Source organism: Hypanus sabinus, chromosome 6 (assembly GCF_030144855.1).
Source record: "Hypanus sabinus isolate sHypSab1 chromosome 6, sHypSab1.hap1, whole genome shotgun sequence".
Taxonomy (NCBI): Eukaryota; Metazoa; Chordata; class Chondrichthyes; order Myliobatiformes; family Dasyatidae; genus Hypanus; species Hypanus sabinus.
The window spans coordinates 118231643-118250425 of NC_082711.1; the positions used below are offsets into that span (position 1 = coordinate 118231643).

The 18783-nt window shown below is 45.8% G+C and overlaps 1 protein-coding gene across 1 annotated transcript in view; it reads right to left on the minus strand.

Annotated features, from left to right (window-relative positions):
• LOC132395070 (SLAM family member 5-like) overlaps positions 1-18783 on the minus strand; it is a 56361-nt gene that overhangs the window by 31153 nt on the left and 6425 nt on the right. Inside the window, exons 2-3 of the mRNA XM_059971386.1 lie at positions 17761-18081; positions 7701-7985 (exon numbers count right to left, since the gene is read on the minus strand). Of these exons, the coding sequence (XP_059827369.1) occupies positions 7701-7985; positions 17761-18081 (606 nt within the window). The remainder of the gene's footprint in view (positions 1-7700; positions 7986-17760; positions 18082-18783) is intronic.

Here is an 18783-nt window from a genome sequence, read left to right on the forward strand (position 1 = left end):
ACAGCAGCATGCTGCAATTTTTACCATTTAAATAATAATCTGATCTTCCATTTTTCCTTCTAAAGTGGATGACTCAGTCTGCCAGACACTTGCCCACTCACCTATCTATATCTCGCTGCAGATTCTCCGTATCTTCTGCACAATTTGCTTTTCCACTGAATTTAGTATCATCAGCAAACTTAGATACACTACACCTGGTCCCCTCTTTCAGATCATTAATGTATATCGTGAACAGTTGCGGGCCCAGCACCGATTCCTGCGGCACACTGTTCACCACTGATTGCCAACCAGAGTAACACCCATGTATCTCAACTCTCTGCTTTCTCCTCTATCCATGCTAATACACCAACCCAACCCTATGCTTCCTTATCTTATGGATAAGTCTTTTATGTGCCACCTTATTGAACGTCTTCTGGAAATCCAATTAAATAACATCCATCTATTCACTTCTATCCACTGCACTCATTATATCCTCAAAGAACTCCAGTAAGTTTGTCAAACAGGACCTGCTTTTGCTATTTCTTATTTAATGATAGCTTCAAGCATTTTCCCAACTACAGATATAAACATATAACAATTACAGCACGGAAACAGGTCATCTCGGCCCTTCTAGTCCGTGCCGAACGCTTACTCTCACTTAATCCCACTGACCTGCACTCAGCCCATAACCCTCCATTCCTTTCCTGTCCATATACCTATCCAATTTTACTTTAACTGACAATATCGAACTGCCTCTACAACTTCGACTGGAAACTCGTTCCACACAGCCACCACTCTCTGAGTAAAGAAGTTACCCCTTGTGTTACCCCCAAACTTTTGCCCCCTAGCTCTCAACTCATGTCCTCTTGTTTGAATCTCCCCCATTCTCAGTGGAAAAAGCCTATCCATGTCAGCTCTATCTATCCCCCACATTATTTTAAATACCTCTATTAAGTCCCCCCTCAACCTTCTATGCTCCAGAATGTTCAACCATTCTCTGTAACTTAGGTGCTGAAACCCAGGTAACATTCTAATAAATCTTCTCTGTACTCTCTCTATTTTGTTGAAATCTGTCCTATAATTCGGTGACCAGAACTGTACACAATACTCCAAATTTGGCCTTACCAATGCCTTGTACAATTTTAACATTACATCCCAACTCCTATAATCAATGCTCTGATTTATAAAGGCCAGCATACCAAAAGATTTCTTCACCACCCTATCCACATGAGATTCCACCTTCAGGGAACTATGCACCATTATTCCTTGATCAATCTGTTCTACCGTATTCTTCAATGCCCTACAATTTACCATGCATGTCCTATTTTGATTAGTCCTACCAAAATGTAGCACCTCACACTTATCAGCATTAAACTCCATCTGCCACCTTTCAGCCCACTCTTCTAACTGGCCTAAATCTTTCCGCAAGCTTTGAAAACCTACTTCATTATCCACAACGCCACCTATCTTAGTATCATCTGCATACTTACTAATCCAATTTACCACCTTATCATGCAGATCATTAATGTAAATGACAAACAACATTGGATCCAGTATAGATCCCTGAGGCACACCACTAGTCACCGGCCTCCAACCTGACAAACAGTTATCCACCACTACTCTCTGGTATCTCCCATCCATCCACTGTTCAATCCATTTTACTACTTCAATATTAATACCTAACAATTGAACCTTCCTAACTAACCTTCCGTGCAGAACCTTGTCAAAGGCCTTACTGAAGTCCATATAGACAACATCCACTGCTTTACCCTCATCAACTTTCCTAGTAACCTCTTCAAAAAATTCAATAAGATTTGTTAAACATGACCTTCCACACACAAATCCATGTTGACTGTTCCTGATCAGACCCTGTCTATCCAGATAATTATACATACCATCTCTAAGAATACTTTCCATTAATTTACCCACCACTAATATCAAACTTACAGGCCTATAATTGCTAGGTTTACTCTTAGAACCCTTTTTAAACAATTGAACAACATGAGCAACATGCTGGAGGGGATGGTCAGAGGCTCAGAGTTTCGACAGACTCGGAGTCCGCTGCGATCAGGTTGCTTTCACTGTGTGCTGTGTCTGCAAGACTGGGTCCGGCAGCGCCGTGGAAGTCCATAGCGGGGGTATTCCCTTCAGCCGCCAGCATGGGATGACGAGTCAATTGGGACCCTGAGAACTTGAGGAAACTGTATGGTGGTTTCTTTCGAATTTATAGTTTTATAACATCTTTGGACTATTTTTACTGTGCCATGGTCTGTTTTTTTTTTATCAATTATTCTATTGTTTGCACTGTTGTAACTATGTGGTTTTGTGCAGGTCTTGTAGCTTTAGTTTTTGGTCTTGTTTGTCTGGTGGATTTGGAGCTCCTTTCCAGGGAATGTGCTAAGATGGTAGCGCGATATTAATATGCAGCAGCCTCTCTGGACTCTGGATTGGGGATTGTCAAACGTTATGTGGATTTTCTGGTGTAGTCTGTTTTGTCATATCATGCTTTTGTGATATCATTCTGGAAGTACGTTGTCTCATTTTTTAACTGCATTGCATTTTTGGTTTCTAAATGACAATAAACTGAATCTGAATCTGAAACTTTTAACCTTTCTTTTCAACCTAACAGGAACATAAAGATTCTGTACTCTCAAAATTTCACCTTTAAATGACTTCCATCTCTCTATTACATCCTTCCCATAAAACAAATTGACCCAATCCACTCCTTCTAAATCCTTTCGCATCTCCTCAAAGTTAGCCTTTCTCCAATCAAATATCTCAATGCTGGGTCCATTCCTATCCTTCTCCTTCTTATATTGAAACTAACGGTATTGTGATCACTGGACCAGAAGTGCTCCACAACACATACCTCCATCACCTGACCTATCTCATTCCCTAACAGGAGATCCAACACTGCCCCTTCTCTCGTTGGTACCTCTATGTATTGCTGCAAAAAACTATCCTGCATTCATCTTACAAACTCCAAACCAATCAGCCCTTTTACAGAATAGGCTTCCTAGTCTACATGGAGAAAAGTAAAATCTCCCACAATCACAACCCTGTGCTTACTACAAGTATTCGCTATCCCCTTACAAATTTGCTCCTCCAATTCTTGCTCCCCATTAGGTGGTCTATAATACACCCCTATAAGTGTTACTACACCTTTCCCATTCCTCATTTCTACCCAAATAGTCTCCCTAGATGAGCCCTCTAATCTATCCTGCCAGAGCACCGCTGTAATATTTCCTCTGACAAGCAATGCAACACCTCCCCCTCTTGTCCCTCTGATTCTATCACACCTGAAACAATGAAATCCAGGAATATTTGGTTGCCAATCACACCCCTCCTGCAACCATGTTTCACTAATAGCTATAACATGATATTTCCAGGTATCAATCCATGCTCTAAGCTCATCCACCTTTCTTACAATGCTCCTAGCATTAAAATAAATGTATTTAAGAAATTCTCCACCTCTTCCTCTCTGTTTATCTCTAACGGTGCAAACAATTTTACTATCTTCTGTTTCTTTCTTCTCCCATTCATCTGTTCCTACACTTTGGTTCCCCTCCCCCCTTGTATCAAGTTTAAGTCCACTGGAGCCTCTCTAGCAAACCTACCTGCAAGAATATTTGTCCCACTCCAGTTCAGATGTAAACCATCCTGCCAGAACAGGTCCCACCTTCCCTGGGAATCTGCCCAATTATCTATAAATCTGAAGCCCTCTCTCCTGCATCATGTCTTCAGCTACGTGTTGATCTGCGCTATCTTATTACTTCTAAACCCATCTGCACGTGGCACTGGTAGCAATCCTGAGATTGCTATCCTGGAAGTCATGTCCTTTAATTTGGTGCCTAACTCCCTAAACTCACCTTTCAGGACCTCCTCACTCTTCCTACCCATGTCATTAGTACCTACATGGACCATGACATCCGGCTGCTCACCCTCCCTCTTGAGAATACTGAGAACTCGATCCGAGATATCGCAGACCCTGGCACCAGGGAGGCAACAGACCATCTGGGATTCTCGATCTCTTCCACAGAACCTCCTATCTGTCTCCCTAACTATCGAATCCCCTATCACTACTGCTCTCCTCTTTTCCCTCCTTCCCTTCTGAGCTGATGGTCTAGTCTCGGTGCCAGAGACCAATCACTGCAATTTGTCCCTGGTAGGTCATCCTCACCAACAGTATCCAAAACGGTATACTTATTATTGATGGGAACAGCCACAGGGATGCTCTGCTCATTCTGTCTAATCCCCTTCCCTTTCCTGACAGTCACCCAGCTACCTGTCTCCTGCCACTTCCCAACTGGAAGATCACAATCTGTGCAAATTAGTGATAATATCTCAACCTCACTGGCGATCAACACTGGTGCATCTCAGGGCAAGTCCTAGGTATGGAGGCCCTTTTCTCACTGTTACCATCAGGGAGGAGATAGAGAAGCCTGAAGGCACAAACTCAGCGATTCAGGAACAGTTTTTTCCCTTCTGCCATCAGATTCCTAAATGGACATTGAACCCTTGAACACGACCTCACTTTTTTTGTTTTTATTTCTGTTTCTGCACTCTTCAATGTGAATATACTTACTGTAATGGACATTTATTTTTCTTTCCATATTGGTCATGTATTGTAGTGTACTGCTGCCGCAAAGTTAACGAATATCACGATATATGCCGGTGATATTAAACCTAATTCTGACAATATAGAAGGGGAGGGGTGAGAAATTACTGGAAGTTAGAGAAATCAATGTTTGTGCGATTCTCTGACAGAATATCAGGAGTTGCTCTCCAACCTGAGAGAGCTCGCACCGTGACAGTCGAGGAGGCCGATGGTCGAACTGTCAGAATGGGAGTGGAATGTGGGTTTGAAAGGGTGGCCTCCAGGGAATCCTGCCTTTTGTGGCAGATAGAGCAAAGCTGCGACACAAAGCAGCCCCCAGTCTACATAGGGTCTCACTGATGTAGAGGAGGCCGCACGAGGGGCACTGGATAGAGCAGATGAGCCCATCAGACTCACAGGTGAGGTGTCACCTCACCTGAAAGGAATGTTTGGGGCCCTGAAGGGTGATGCCCTTGTTCTGCTTGCAGGGATAAGTGCCATGAAGCTGATCATTGGGGAAGGGTAAGTGGACCAGGTACCCTCAGAGAGATCCGTCCCTGTGGAAAACAGAGAGTGAAGGGAGGGAGAATGTGCCTTGTGGTAGGATCCTGTTGAGCATTGTGGAAGTTATGGAGAATGATCTGCTGTACATGGCGGCCCATGGAGTGATAAGGGAAGCTCTATCCCTGATACGGTGGCAGGAAGATAGACTGAGGTGGATAACCGGGAAATGAAGAAGATGTGAGTGAGGGCAACATTGTCGGTGGAGGAAGGAGAACACTGTTCTTTGAAGAAAGAGGACTCTTCAGATGGTCCGGAACGGAAAGCCTCATCATAGGAACAGATGTGGCAGAGATGGAGGAACTGAGAAAGGGGAAGAGTCAGGATTCCTGGAAGAGTAGGTTCTCTGTAGCTGTGCATGTGTATGTGTTCTGCATCATAGTGACGCCATGCTTGGACGATCATGTGGTGTGGGTGAAGCTCACCCCACTATGCATGTGGGTAGGGTGCAGCTCACTGTCTCTTTGACATGTAACTGGTGGAGGACAGCTGATTTTCAATCATCTCATCTAACTGAGAACTTATCTGGGTCCCACACTGACAAATTGATAGGAGGTAGCTTTTGAAAGTCACCAGCCACAAGGGTTTTAGTCATGACTGTTCCAAGTATTTTCCAATAAGGGCCGAGCACTGGTTGTAAACCAACTGGTGATTTCCATGCCATGGTCACCTTGCTCCCACCCCACGTCTCTCCCGCCAAGATCCAGAAGCAGATGGTGGATTTTCTGTGTGGCAAGGATTTCTGATATAGTTCTGAGACTCCTGATTGAGGAGAGTGGTCAGTCACGGGTGTGCTTCTAAAACCAGGTGGCAGCTCTCTGAATCTGGACCCTGCAGATCCCTGTATGTTGAGCATCTTCCCAGAGTGTAGTCACTCCTGATGCATTTCTTCCCCCAGGAATAGGGCTGAAGGGCTCTTTTCTCAGCTCTGTGTTACATTATGACGCCAGGCCCTCAGGACAACAAGCGGCTCCCAGTGGCGAGCACCTGTTTCCCTGTTAAATCTGCCTGCCATTCACTGGAATCGGGGAATCCCTACCTCCAGGTACTGCGACTTGACAGGGAAGGAGTGAAATGCTTGAAGAGCGAAGCTGCACAGCACCAAGTCTTCTAGTGGATGATTTTGGTTTCCATGTCACCTTGTGATAAGAGATTTCTACATATTTTTACAGATATACTGTGGAGACATTCTAACAGGTTGCATCACCATCTGGTATGAAGGACCATTGCAAAGGATTGGGAAAAGCTGCAGGATGGTTGCAATCTCAGCCAGCTCAGTCATGGGCACCAGACTCCTGAGTACTGGGGACACCTTCAAAAGGTGACAGTTAAACAAAGGAGATATCCGTCATTAAGGATCCTCATTACCCAGGACTGGCTCTAATCTCATCGCTGCCATCAATGAAGACATTTTAGGAACACCTTCCTCCATCAGCTTTCTGAATGGACGGTGAACCAACTCATGAACACTGCCACACTATTTGTTTTGCTCGCTTTTTGCACTACTTGTTTAATTTTCTTAATGTATTTTATATTCTATATATAAATAATACACAAGTGTCTTACTGTGACTTGGTACTTGACTGCACTGCGACCACAAAACAACATATGCCCGTCCTATTAAACCTGATTCTGATTCCAATCAGGGGTCTCATGACCATTGTCTGCTCCCAACTGGACAGACTCCCATTTTCCAGGAATTGCTTCTTGGCCTGAGAGTCCTCAGAGACAGTCTTATACAATTATGGGCTGCTTCTTGCAAATGCCTTGTATCCACATGGAGGCATTTCCTGTACACCCTAACTGTTCACCGTCATCTCCCCCATCTCTGGCCATTGTTCTGTGTCCTGGATATAGCTATATGGGACCTGGGGTGGGGTGTGTGCTGGTGGAAGCAGTGCTGTGCAGTAGAATTTTAATTTTATATTCACCTGTGGACTCACGGGTTCCTGTCTTTTTGTAGCCTGGATGAATATATGTTCCGTGTACAAGAAGGTGTGTCTCAATTCAGTATTTGATGTTTGCCTGGACTTAATCCCTGAACAAAGTGTGGCCAGATGTGAAGGGAGGGAGACCTCCTCATCATTCTGTTCATGAGCAAGGTGGCCATTCCTAGTGCAGACAATATCCCATCGAAAGCTCCACCTGAACCCACAGCCTGCCCATCATCCGAGGATATATCCATTCATGGACGTTAAATTAGAAGAAGTAAGCATTGTCTGCTGGAGACTTTCAAGGAGCAGTGGGCTCCACAAAGCTGGGTCCATTCTAGGAATGGGACAAATGCTTTAATCAAGCTTTGCCTAAAATAAGTGGGGAAAATATTGGGTACAGAATAAACCCCTCTCTCCAGTGATCTGTCAAACACTGCCAAGATACGTCAGATCTAGAGTAAAGCTCTTCTTTGCTGTCCCACCACACACTCTCAGCACAAGATTCAAAGTGAAGCTCTCTGTACACTGTCCCACCTAATGCTTCCAAGATACGGGCTAGATGCAGGGAAATCCCTCTGCAGGGAAACAACACCCTCAGAATAACCTGGGTTCTTTACTCTGACACTCACCAGATGTGTCCAGTTTGCAGATGTCCTTCAGCTGGATCTCTGCCTTTCCATTACTGATGGGGTTCCTGGCCTCACATTTGTACACAGCGTCCTTGACCTCTGCAGTGTGATGAACCTCTAGCATATTTCCGAGTACCCAGATGTGCCGCGTGCTGTCATTTACCAAAGTTTCTCCTTCCCACCACCACTTGAAGCTGGTGGGGTCACCTGAGGTCACGGTGCAGGTCAAGGTGAGGTTGCAGATCCCAGTGGTCTGAACTGTGATGTTTGCTCCTGACACAAGCTCTGAGGTTGGGACAGAGAGATGCAAGATGAGTAAAGGAAATCTTTCTGGACACTTCAATCACCAACTTCCCCATCCCATGCTGAACAGTCCCAAGTGAACATAAAGCTGATCCCTGTTCATATCCCCCCACCCATTTAACCCTTCACTCATCTTCCATTCAGCCAGTTGCTGCTAGAGGAAGTTCCCACATGTGCTGTGCCCTCCATCCCAAAAATTGCCCAGGCTCATCCACAAGCACTCAGCTATGTCTTGTTGATGGCTCTGTATGCTGGGAATTCTCTCAGTTCCATGTCTTTTGTTGCTCCTGAATCTGGACCAAGAGCAGTAACCATGGGACTGTGACTGGCACAGAGCTAGACTGGAACAGTGTGCAGTGTTCCAGAGTGAACCTGACACTGGAGATCCTGGGTCACACACCTCCTCCCCCATTCATCAGCTCACAGACCAGGGCCATGGGGACGTTGTTTCCCATCTCACATTCTGAGAAGGGAAACGAGGCAGAGTGGGGAGTAGGATGCAGTGATGGGCAGTAATTTGGGATGACAAATTCAGCCTTCACTCAAGGGCAGCACTCCAAGTACAGCTGCAGCTTTGCAGAGCTGGAGACCGAGGTTCAATCCTGATCTTGGCTGGTGTCCGTGTGGAATTTGTATGTTCTCTGTGGAACGGCTTTAGTTTCCCCCGGGAGCTTTGGTTTCCTTCACATGTCAAAGTCATTAGGGTAGGGAAGCTAATTAGACATTGGACATGCATTGCCACTGGTCTGTATGTCTAGAGCAGGTTGATGAGAATGTGGGAGCAATTAAAAATGGAATTAGTGCAGGATTAGTGTGAATGTGCGATGGTCAGCGTGGATCAAGGGCTTAATGGCTTTTTGTGTTCTGATCATGGGCTAGAGGGCTTTTCCTGTTCCGTATATCTGATAGGTTTTTCCCGTTCTGTATATCTACAGGGCTTTTCCTGTTCCTTATATCAAAAAGACTTTCTCTGTTTATGCATGGGAGGGCAGGGAGCTGGGGGGACTTTGGGTTCTAACATTTAACAGTCTTTGGGGCATTTTTCTTTTCATGGATGGTTGCGATGAAAAAGATTTGGAGCAGGGATGTGAGTGAATGGCTGATTATTCGGAGCGAAGGGAGTTCTTTACTACTCGGGGTAAAAGAGAGGTGAGGCTGCGCAGGCACATGACATCAGCCAATAGTGCGCGAAAGGTTTAAAAAGAAGACCGCCGTAAGATGCAGCAGAGTGACAGGGCTTTGGCGGTAACGGGACGAGGCGAGGTAGGTTTAACTGTGTTAATTGCGGAAAGGAAGTAGTACGTGTGTGAGGCCAGTTTTCTGTGCTCGGTGTCAGATGTGGGGTATCCTGGAGTCTCCTAACCTCCCGGACGGCCATATCTGCACCCCGTGTGTCAAGCTGCAACTTCCCTAACTCTGAGTTAGGGAACTGGAGAGGCAGCTCGATGAACTTCAACTAGTCAGGAGAGCAATGAAGTGATAGAAAGGAGTTATAGGCAGATTGTCACACCAGGGCCATGGGAGATGGACAAGTAGGTCACAGTCAGGAGGAGGAAGGGGAAGAGTCAGGTATGAGAGAGTACTCCTGTGGATGTACCCCTTGACAATAAGTACTCCTGTTTGAGTACTGTTGGTGGGGACAGCCTACCTGGGGGAAGCCGCAGTGGCCAGGCCTCTGACACAGAGTCTGGCCCTGTGGCTGTGAAGGGTAGGGAAGGGAAGAGGAAGGCAGTAGTGATAGGGGGTTCCATAGTTAGGGGGTCAGACAGGCAATTCTGTGGTCGCAGGAAAGAAACTCAGATGGTAGCTTGCCTCCCAGGTGCCAGGGTCTGTGATGTTTCAGATTGCGTCCATGATATCCTGCGGTGGAACGGAAAACAGCCAGAGGCCATGGTAAATATTGCTACCAATGACATAGGTAGGAAAAGGGAAGAGGTCTTGAAAAAAGACTACAGCAGTTAGGAAGGAAGTTCAGAAGCAGGACCACAAAGGTAGCAATCTCGGGATTACTGCCTGTCCCACTCGACAGTGAGAATAGGAACAGGATGAGGTGCAGGATAAATGTGTGGCTGGGGAATTGGAGCAGGGGGCAGGGATTCAGATTTCTGGATCATGGAACCTCTTTTGGTCAGGTGTGACCTGTACAAAAAGGGACCGGTTGCATTTGAATCTCAGGAGGACCAATATCCTGGGGGTAAGGTTTGCTAAGGATACTGGGGAGAGTTTAAACCAGAATTGTTGGGGGCTGGGAACCGAACTGAAGAGACTGGGGAAGAGGAGGTTGATTCACAGATAGAGAAAGCTTGTAGATGGTGTGAGAGGGAGGATAGGCATGTGATAGAGAAGGGATGTGCTCAGACCGAAGGTTTGAGATGTGTCTATTTTCATGCAAGGAGTGTTGTGAAGTTCGTGGAGTTTTTGGTGTGTTCAGGAAGGTTTCTTGACACAGTATGTAGATAAGCCTACAAGAGGAGAGACTGTACTCAATTTGGTATTGTGAAATGAACCTGGTCAGGTGTCCGATCTCTCCGTGGGAGAGCATTTTGGAGATAGTATTCATAATTCTGTCTCCTTTACAATAGCAATATAGAGAGGTAGAAACAGACAAGTTAGAAAATTGTTTAATTGGAGTAAAGGGAATTATGAGGCTATCAGGCAGGAAATTGGAGGCTTAAATTGGAAATAGATGTTCTCAGGGAAAAGTACGGAAGAAATGTGGCAAATATTCAGGGGATATTTGTATGGAGATCTGTGTAGGTACATTCCAATGAGACAGGGAAGTTATGGTAGGGTACAGGAACTCTGGTGTACAAAGGCTGTAATAAATCTAGTCAAAAAGAAAAGAAAAGCTAACAAAAGGTTCAGAGAGCTAGGTAATGTTAGAAGTCTAGAAGATTATAAGGCTAATAGGAAGGAGCTTAAGAAGGAAATTAAGAGAGCCAGAAGGGGCCATGAGAAGGCCTTGGCGGGCAGGATTAAGGAAAACCCCAAGGCATTCTACAAGTATGTAAAGAGCAAGAGGATAAGACTTGAAAGGATAGGACCTATCAAGTGTGACAGTGGGAAAGTGTGTATGGAACCGGACAAAACAGCAGAGGTACTTAATGAACACTTTACTTCAGTATTCACTGTGGAAAAGGATCTTAGTGATTGTAGTGATGACTTACAGCAGACTGAAAAGCTTGAGCATGAAAATATTAAGAAAGGGGATGTGCTGGAGCTTTTGGAAAGCACCAAGTTGGATAAGTCACAGGGACCGGATGAGATGTACCCCAGGCTACTGTGGGAAGCAAGGGAGGAGATTGCTCAGCCTCTGGTGATGATCTTTGCATCATCAATGTGGATGGGAGAGTTTCCAGAGGATTGGAAGGTTGCAAATATTGTTCCTTTATTCAAGAAATGGAGTAAAGATAGCCTAGGAAATTATAGACCAGTGAGTCTTATCTCAGTGGTTGGTAAGTTGATGGAGAAGATTGTGAGAGGCAGGATTTATGAACATTTGGAGAGATATAATATGATTAGTAGTCAGCATGGCTTTGTCAAGGGCAGGTCGTGCCTTACAAGCCTGATTGAATTTTTTGAGAACGTGACAAAAATCATTGATGAAAGAAGAGTAGTAGATGTAGTGTATATAGATTTCAGCAAGGCATTTGATAAGGTACCCCATGCAAGGTTTATTGAGAAAGTAAAGAGGCATGGGATCCAAGGGGACATTGCTTTGTGGATCCAGAACTGTTTTGCCCACAGAAGGCAAAGAGTGGTTGTAGACGGGTCATATTCTGCATGGAGGGCAGTTACCAGTGGGGTGCCTCAGTGATCTGTTCTGGGACCCTTACTCGTCGTGATTTTTGACCTGGATGAGGAAGTGGAGGGATAGTTTAGTAAGTTTGCTTTAGACACAAAGGTTGGAGGTGTTGTAAATAGTGTGGAGGGCTGTCAGAGTTTACAGCGGGCATTGATAGGATGCAAAACTGGGCTGAGAAGTAGCAGATGGAGTACAACCCAGATAAGTGTGAAGTGGTAGGTCAAATATGATGGCAGAATATAGTATTAATGGTAAGAATCTTGGCAGTGTGGAGGATCAGAGGGATTATGGGGTCCCAGTCCATAGCACGCTCAAAGCAGCTGAGCAGGTTGACTCTGTGGTTAAGAAGGTGTAGGTGTAGATGAAGGTATTGGCCTTCATCGATCTTGAAATTGAAATTAGGAGCCAAGAGGTAATGGTGCAGCTATATAGGACCCTGGTCAGACCCCATTTGGAGTACTGTACTCAGTCCTGTTTGCCTCACTACAGGAAGAATGTGGAAGCCATATAAAGGGAGCAGAAGTAAATTTACAAGGATGATGCCTGTATTGGGGAGCATGCCTAATGAGAATATGTTGAGTGGACTCGGCATTTTCTGCTTGGAGGGACGGAGGATGAGAGGTGACCTGATAGAAGTGTATAAGATGATCAGAGGCATTGATTGTGTGGACAGTCAGAGGCTTTTTTCCCAGGGCTGAAATGGTTACCACAGGAGGAAACATGAGGAAGTCTGCAGATGCTGGAAATTCAAACAACAACACACACAAAATGCTGGTGGAACACAGCAGGCTAGGCAGCATCTCATTTCTGCATACCTTGACACTGTCTTATCCCCCCTTGTTAAATCTCTTCCCACCTATGTTCGTGACACTTCTCATGCTTTGAATTTTTTCAATGATTTTAAGTTCCCTGGCCCCCACCGTCTTATTTTCACCATGGACGTCCAGTCCCTATATACCTCCATCCCCCACCAAGATAGTTTCGAAGCTCTTCGCTTCTTTTTGTTTCCAGACCTAACCAATTCCCCTCTACCACCACTCTCCTCCATCTAGCCGAATTAGTTCTTACTCTCAATAATTTCTCCTTTGCCTCCTCCCACTTCCTCCAAACCAAGGGTGCAGCCATGGGCACCCGTATGGGTCCCAGTTATGCCTGCCTTTTTATTGGCTTTGTGGAACAGTCCATGTTTCAAGTCTATATCGGTATCCATCCCCCTCTTTTCCTTCGCTACATCAACAGCTCCATTGGCGCTGCCTCCTGCACGCATGCTGAGCTCGTCGACTTCATTAACTTTGCCTCCAACTTTCACCCTGCCCTCAAATTTACCTGGTCCATTTCCGACACTTCCCTCCCCTTTCTTGATCTTTCTGTCTCCATCTCTGGAGACGGCCTATCTACTGATATCTACTATAAGCCTACAGACTCTCACAGCTACCTGGACTATTCCTCTTCCCACCCTGTCTCTTGCAAAAATGCTATCCCCTTCTCACAATTCCTCTGTCTCTGCTGCATCTGCTCTCAGGATGAGGCTTTTCATTCCAGGACGAAGGAGATGTCTTCCTTTTTTTAAACAAAGGGGCTTCCCTTCGTCCACCACCAACTCTGCTCTCAAACGCAACTCTCCCATTTCCCGCACATCTGCCCTCACCCCATCCACCCACCACCCCACTCGGGAAAGGGTTCCCCTTGTTCTTACCTACCACCCCACCAGCCTCCAGGTCCAACGTATAATTCTCCGTAAGTGCCGCCACCTCCAACGGGATCCCACTACCAAACACATTTTTCCCTCCCCCCCCTTCTGCTTCTCACAGGGATCACTCCCTACATGACTCCCTTGTCCACTCGTCCCCCCCATCCCTTCCCACCAATCTCCCTCCTGGCACTTATCCTTGTAAACAGAACAAGTGCTACACCTTCCCTTACACATCCTCCCTCACCACCATTCAGGGCCCCAGACAGTCCTTGCAGGTGAGGCGACACTTCACCGGTGAGTCAGCTGGTGTGGTATACTGCGTCCGGTGCTCCCGGTGTGGCCTTTTATATATTGGTGAGACCCGACGCAGACTGGGAGACCATTTCGCTGAACACCTACGCTTGGTCCGCCAGAAAAAGCAGGATCTCCCAGTGGCCACACATTTTAATTCCACATCCCATTCCCATTCTGATATGTCTATCCATGGCCTCCTCTACTGTCAAAATGAATCCAAACTCAGGTTGGAGGAACAACACCTTATATACCGGCTGGGTAGCCTCCAACCTGATGGCATGAACATTGATTTCTCTAACTTCCGTTAATGACCCTCCTCCCCTTCTTACCCTATCCCTGACATATTTAGTTGTTTGCCTGTTTTCCATCTCCCTCTGGAGCACCCCCCCACTTTCTTTCTCCTGAGGCCTCTCGTCCCATGATCCTTTCCCTTCTCCAGCTCTGTATCACCTTTGCCAATCACCTTTCCAGCTCTTAGCTTCATCCCACCCCCTCCAGTCTTCTCCTATCATTTCGCATTTCCCCCTCCTCCCACTACTTTCAAATCTCTTACTATCTTTCCTTTCGGTTAGTCCTGATGAAGGGTCTCGGCCCGAAACATCGACAGTGCTTCTCCCTATAGATGCTGCCTGGCCTGCTGTGTTCCACCAGCATTTTGTGTTTGTTGTTGTTCCCACAAGAGGAAACAGGCTTAAGGTGCTGCGGAATAGGTACAGAGGAGATGTCAGGGGTAAATTTTTTACTCAGAGCGTGTTGAGTGCGTGGAATGGGCTGCTGTCAAGGGTGGTGGAGGCGGATACGATAGGGTCTTTTAAGGGACTTTTAGATACGTACATGGAGCTTAGTAAAATAGAGAGACATAGGTAAGCCTAGTAATTTCTGAGGTAGGGACATGTTCGGCACAACTTTGTGGGCCGAAGAGCTTGTATTGTGCTGTAGGTTTTCTGTGTTATTTTCAGGATGTATATTGTATACATTTCTCTGACATTAAATGTACCTTTGAAACTTTTGATCATACTTGGCTGGACCATCCATAGTACCTATAGTTTTTGCCTGTCTTGGTTTAGAATCAGGAAATAATTCATAAAGCAGAATACAGACGTTCAACCAATCCCAGCTGTGGCAGTTGGGATGGATCTGTCTAGCACTGTTCACTCTGAGCTATGGGGATGCACGGCTGCACAGTGGCTGAAATACTCCCCACACGTAGCCTATGTTGATGCATTAACTGGAATTGGACGCAGCTAGAATAAGCTTTTGGGGACCCTGCAGCTCGTGCTCGTGTTCCCAGTATTATTTGTGTACTATTTCATTTGCACAGTTTATCCTCTTTTGTCCTCTGGATGTTTGTTGTTCTTTGTTCTATGTCTTTTTGTGGATTCAATTGTATTTCTTTGTTTTCCAGTGGTTCACTCACAAACACAATGAAACTCCCGGTAGTGTAGTGGTTTGTGAGATGCTAACGCTCAGGGCAATGGAGTTCAGTGTCCAATCCCAATGTTCTTCATTCTCCCCGTGACCGAGTGGGTTTCCTCCAGGTGCTCCGGTTTACTCCCACAGTCCAAAGCCGTACAGTTAGTTTGCTAATCAGTCATTGTAAATTCTCCTGTGATCAGGATCATATTAAATCTGTGGGTGCTGGGGGCTGCGGATCATTGGGCCGGACGGGCCTGTTCCCCATTGTATCTCTAAGTAAGTACAAATGTGAAAGATCTTCTTTTTTGTACTCTGTTTCATTATACCCTACAACTAATAAAATCAGAAGAATGTGAATTATCAATTGTCTAGGTATTTATAGTATGCACATTACAGAGAAATTTCATGTGCTGTGAAGCTTCCAGGCTGTTTAATGATTTCCTGCTCAGAACAAAGGTGCAGTTGTAAAAAATGTTTGCGTGAATGCTGATATCCAGCTTGATCCCAGCTTCCTACCGTGGCTCCATCCCTGCAGGTCGCAGTGTCTCGATTCACCTGTGTGCTGCTTGGATGTGGTAGGGCCTTTGCCTTTTCACCCTACCCATCAGCAAGTCCCAGATGTCCTGGCCCTCTTTGAGAAACCCCTTGATTCTGTCTCCTCCACCACCACAAATTTGTGCTTCGTGTCAACCCGACTGTCCAGGAAAACAGGTCCTCGTGAGCTTGTATTCAATCCTCTGTTTGGTAGTAAGAGTGTAATCTTAAACACACAGATGCTGGAAATCCAGAGCAACACACACAAAATGCTGGAGAACTCTGCAAATCAGGCAGCATCTATGGAGAGGAAGCCTTCCTCAAGACTGGATAGGAAAGGGAAAGAAGCTGGGATAGAAAGGTGGAGGTGAGTGGGGTTCAAGAAGAGGTCAGCAAACAGCCTGTCCTCAGAGATCAAGGGAGAGGAGAGAGAGGTCAGAAATAGACTTAGTCAATCTCAGGGTGGAAGTTGGAGGCAAAGTTGACAAACTCCCCCATCTTCTTCTCCCTTCCTTTCCAATCCTGTTGAGGGGGTCTCGGCCCAGAACGTTGACTCTTTTTTCCTCTCCATAGATGTTTCCTGACCTGCTGAGTTCATCCAACATTTTGTGTGCATTGCTCTGGGAGCAGAATCTTCCTGCTCTTACATTCTTTTTCTTAACTGATAAATAACATTCTGTTTGCCTGTTTAATCCCCAGTGGTCTGAGTTTTAAAGGCGTGTGGACACACGATCTGATGTTCTGTTGAATCTCCACTCTGTGTATGGCAGCAGCTCAACGCATAAAATCCATGGTCAAGGGATCAAGTTGTTGTTCAGACCAAAGATCAGAATGGGAAAGAAATGTGATCTTTGGCTGTGGGATGATGGCTGATGGGCTGTTTTGAGTATCTCCAAAACTGCTGATTTCTGGGATTTTCATGCACAACAGTCTCAAGTTTACAGAGAAGGGTATGTAAACCAAAAAAAAATCAATGACCAACAGATCTGTGAGCAAAAGTGCCTTGTTAGTGAGAGCAGTCAGAGGAGAATGGCCAGACTTGGCTTTGAAGTGGACAGGCTCCAGCAGGAGAACCCCACACCCTGCGGGTTCCACTCACCCATCTAATAAAGAGGGCACTGACTCTACTTTTACATGACTATCAGTATCCTCATCTCTCCAATACTTTGGACAGAAACTCTTCAGAATAGAGAATGACAGCTACGGGGGCGAACAGTGGCAAATGGAGCTGAGGTGTAATGGGGCCGAGGCAGTGCAGGGCTGGGGGAGATTATGAAGTGCCCCGGGACAGGGTGTGCACAGTACATAGAGCGAGGTGGAGATCACTTTACTAGGTACACGTACACCTGCTCCTTCATGTAAATGTCTAATCAGACAATCCTGTGACTACAGAAAGTTGTAAACTCAACCATCGTGGGCGCTAACCAACCCAGCATTGAGCAGAACTTCAAAAAGTGGCATCTACCATTAAGTACCCCACCACCCAGAACATGCCCACTTCTCATTGCCTACATCAGGGAAGAGGTACAGGAGCCTGAAGTCACACACTCATCATTTCAGGAAAAGCTTCTTCCCCTCCCCCATCAGATTTCTGAATGGACAATGAACCCATTCACTCGACCTCACTACTTTTTCCTTTCATTGCTCTCTGTTTTGACTGTTTATTTAATTTTATATATATATATATATTCTTTATTGTTAATTGGAGTGTTTTTATCATGTACTGCTGCCTCGAAACACTAAATTTGATGACATATGCCAGTGATATTGAAACTGATTCTGATTCTGGTTCTGTTCTAATTGTACGTGTTTGTACCACACTTCTCCCCGTATGCTGCTTCTCCAGGCTCGGGGCCACAGGGTCACCCTGCACGGCCACTGGCCTCATCTCCAGGGATGCAGTGGATGTGTTCCCCCAGCCCTGCACTGTCTCAGCCCAAATGTGGACACAGGCAGACAGTACATGATCTGCCCTCACCCATTAATCCAGGACCCTACACAAAGGTTTTACTCACCGTACACCTTAAGTTGGATATGCTCTAAGCGTTCTTTTCCTGAATCTCTTTCTGTAACAATGACCTCATATTCATCAGCATCCTCTTTCCTCAGATCATGGATTTCCAGGCTGAAGTTTCCAGAATGAAGAGTTATTTGATTGTTGTGACTGGTATTAAAGTACTTAATCGATCCTTGTGAGTATTGTGCTATCTTTTTTATGGGTGATAACCTTCTCCACACAACCTCATCCATGTCCTGTCTGACTGGGATCGAAGGAAACAAGGAAACCGACTGACCCAGGACTCCATTCACGATGGCAGGGGAAGCTCCAGTCCTGGCTGAGGAGACAAGAGGAGGCAGTCAGAATGTGAGCTCAGTGACCGGAGGAGGAATCAGAGCTTGCAGGATCACAGACACAGGGGCAGGCCATGCAGCCCATTGTCTGGCTTCTGGCCCATGAGTGATCAGCCCCACAGTTCCTCCATCACACAGTGAGCTCATGGAGGGAACAGAGTGAAGATTCTCCGCAGCCAGGCCTGAGAATTGAAGTCATGGAGGTAGAGAGATGGTAAAGGAACTCAGTCAAGTGAACGGTTTCAGTGGAGAAGGTAGAAGCATTTGAGGAGTTTGAACAAAAGAGGAATACAGCAACACTCTTACAGTTCAGCGCATTGGAGTTCAGAATCAACTCTGGCATCCTGTGTAAGCAAGTTTGTCCATTCTTACCGTGAGTCCACCCACTGCCCAGAGACATACCGGTTAGAAGGTCAAATGCTCTTGTAAATTGTCCTGCAGTTAAGCTCAGGATAACTCGTTGGGTAGCTCGTCTGGCCGTAAGGACCTGTCCAAGTCATATCTCTAAACCAATAAATAAATTGTATGGGGTAAATGGGAGGGTGTGAGCCATGTGGAGGAAGGGATTTCTGAAAATGGTAAAAGACATAAACGGTGAGGTGGAGAATCGAATACGAGAGAATCTGAGGTTGGTAGCTTTGGAATAGAGATGGGCATTAGAAACGATTTAAATCAGTGATGATGTT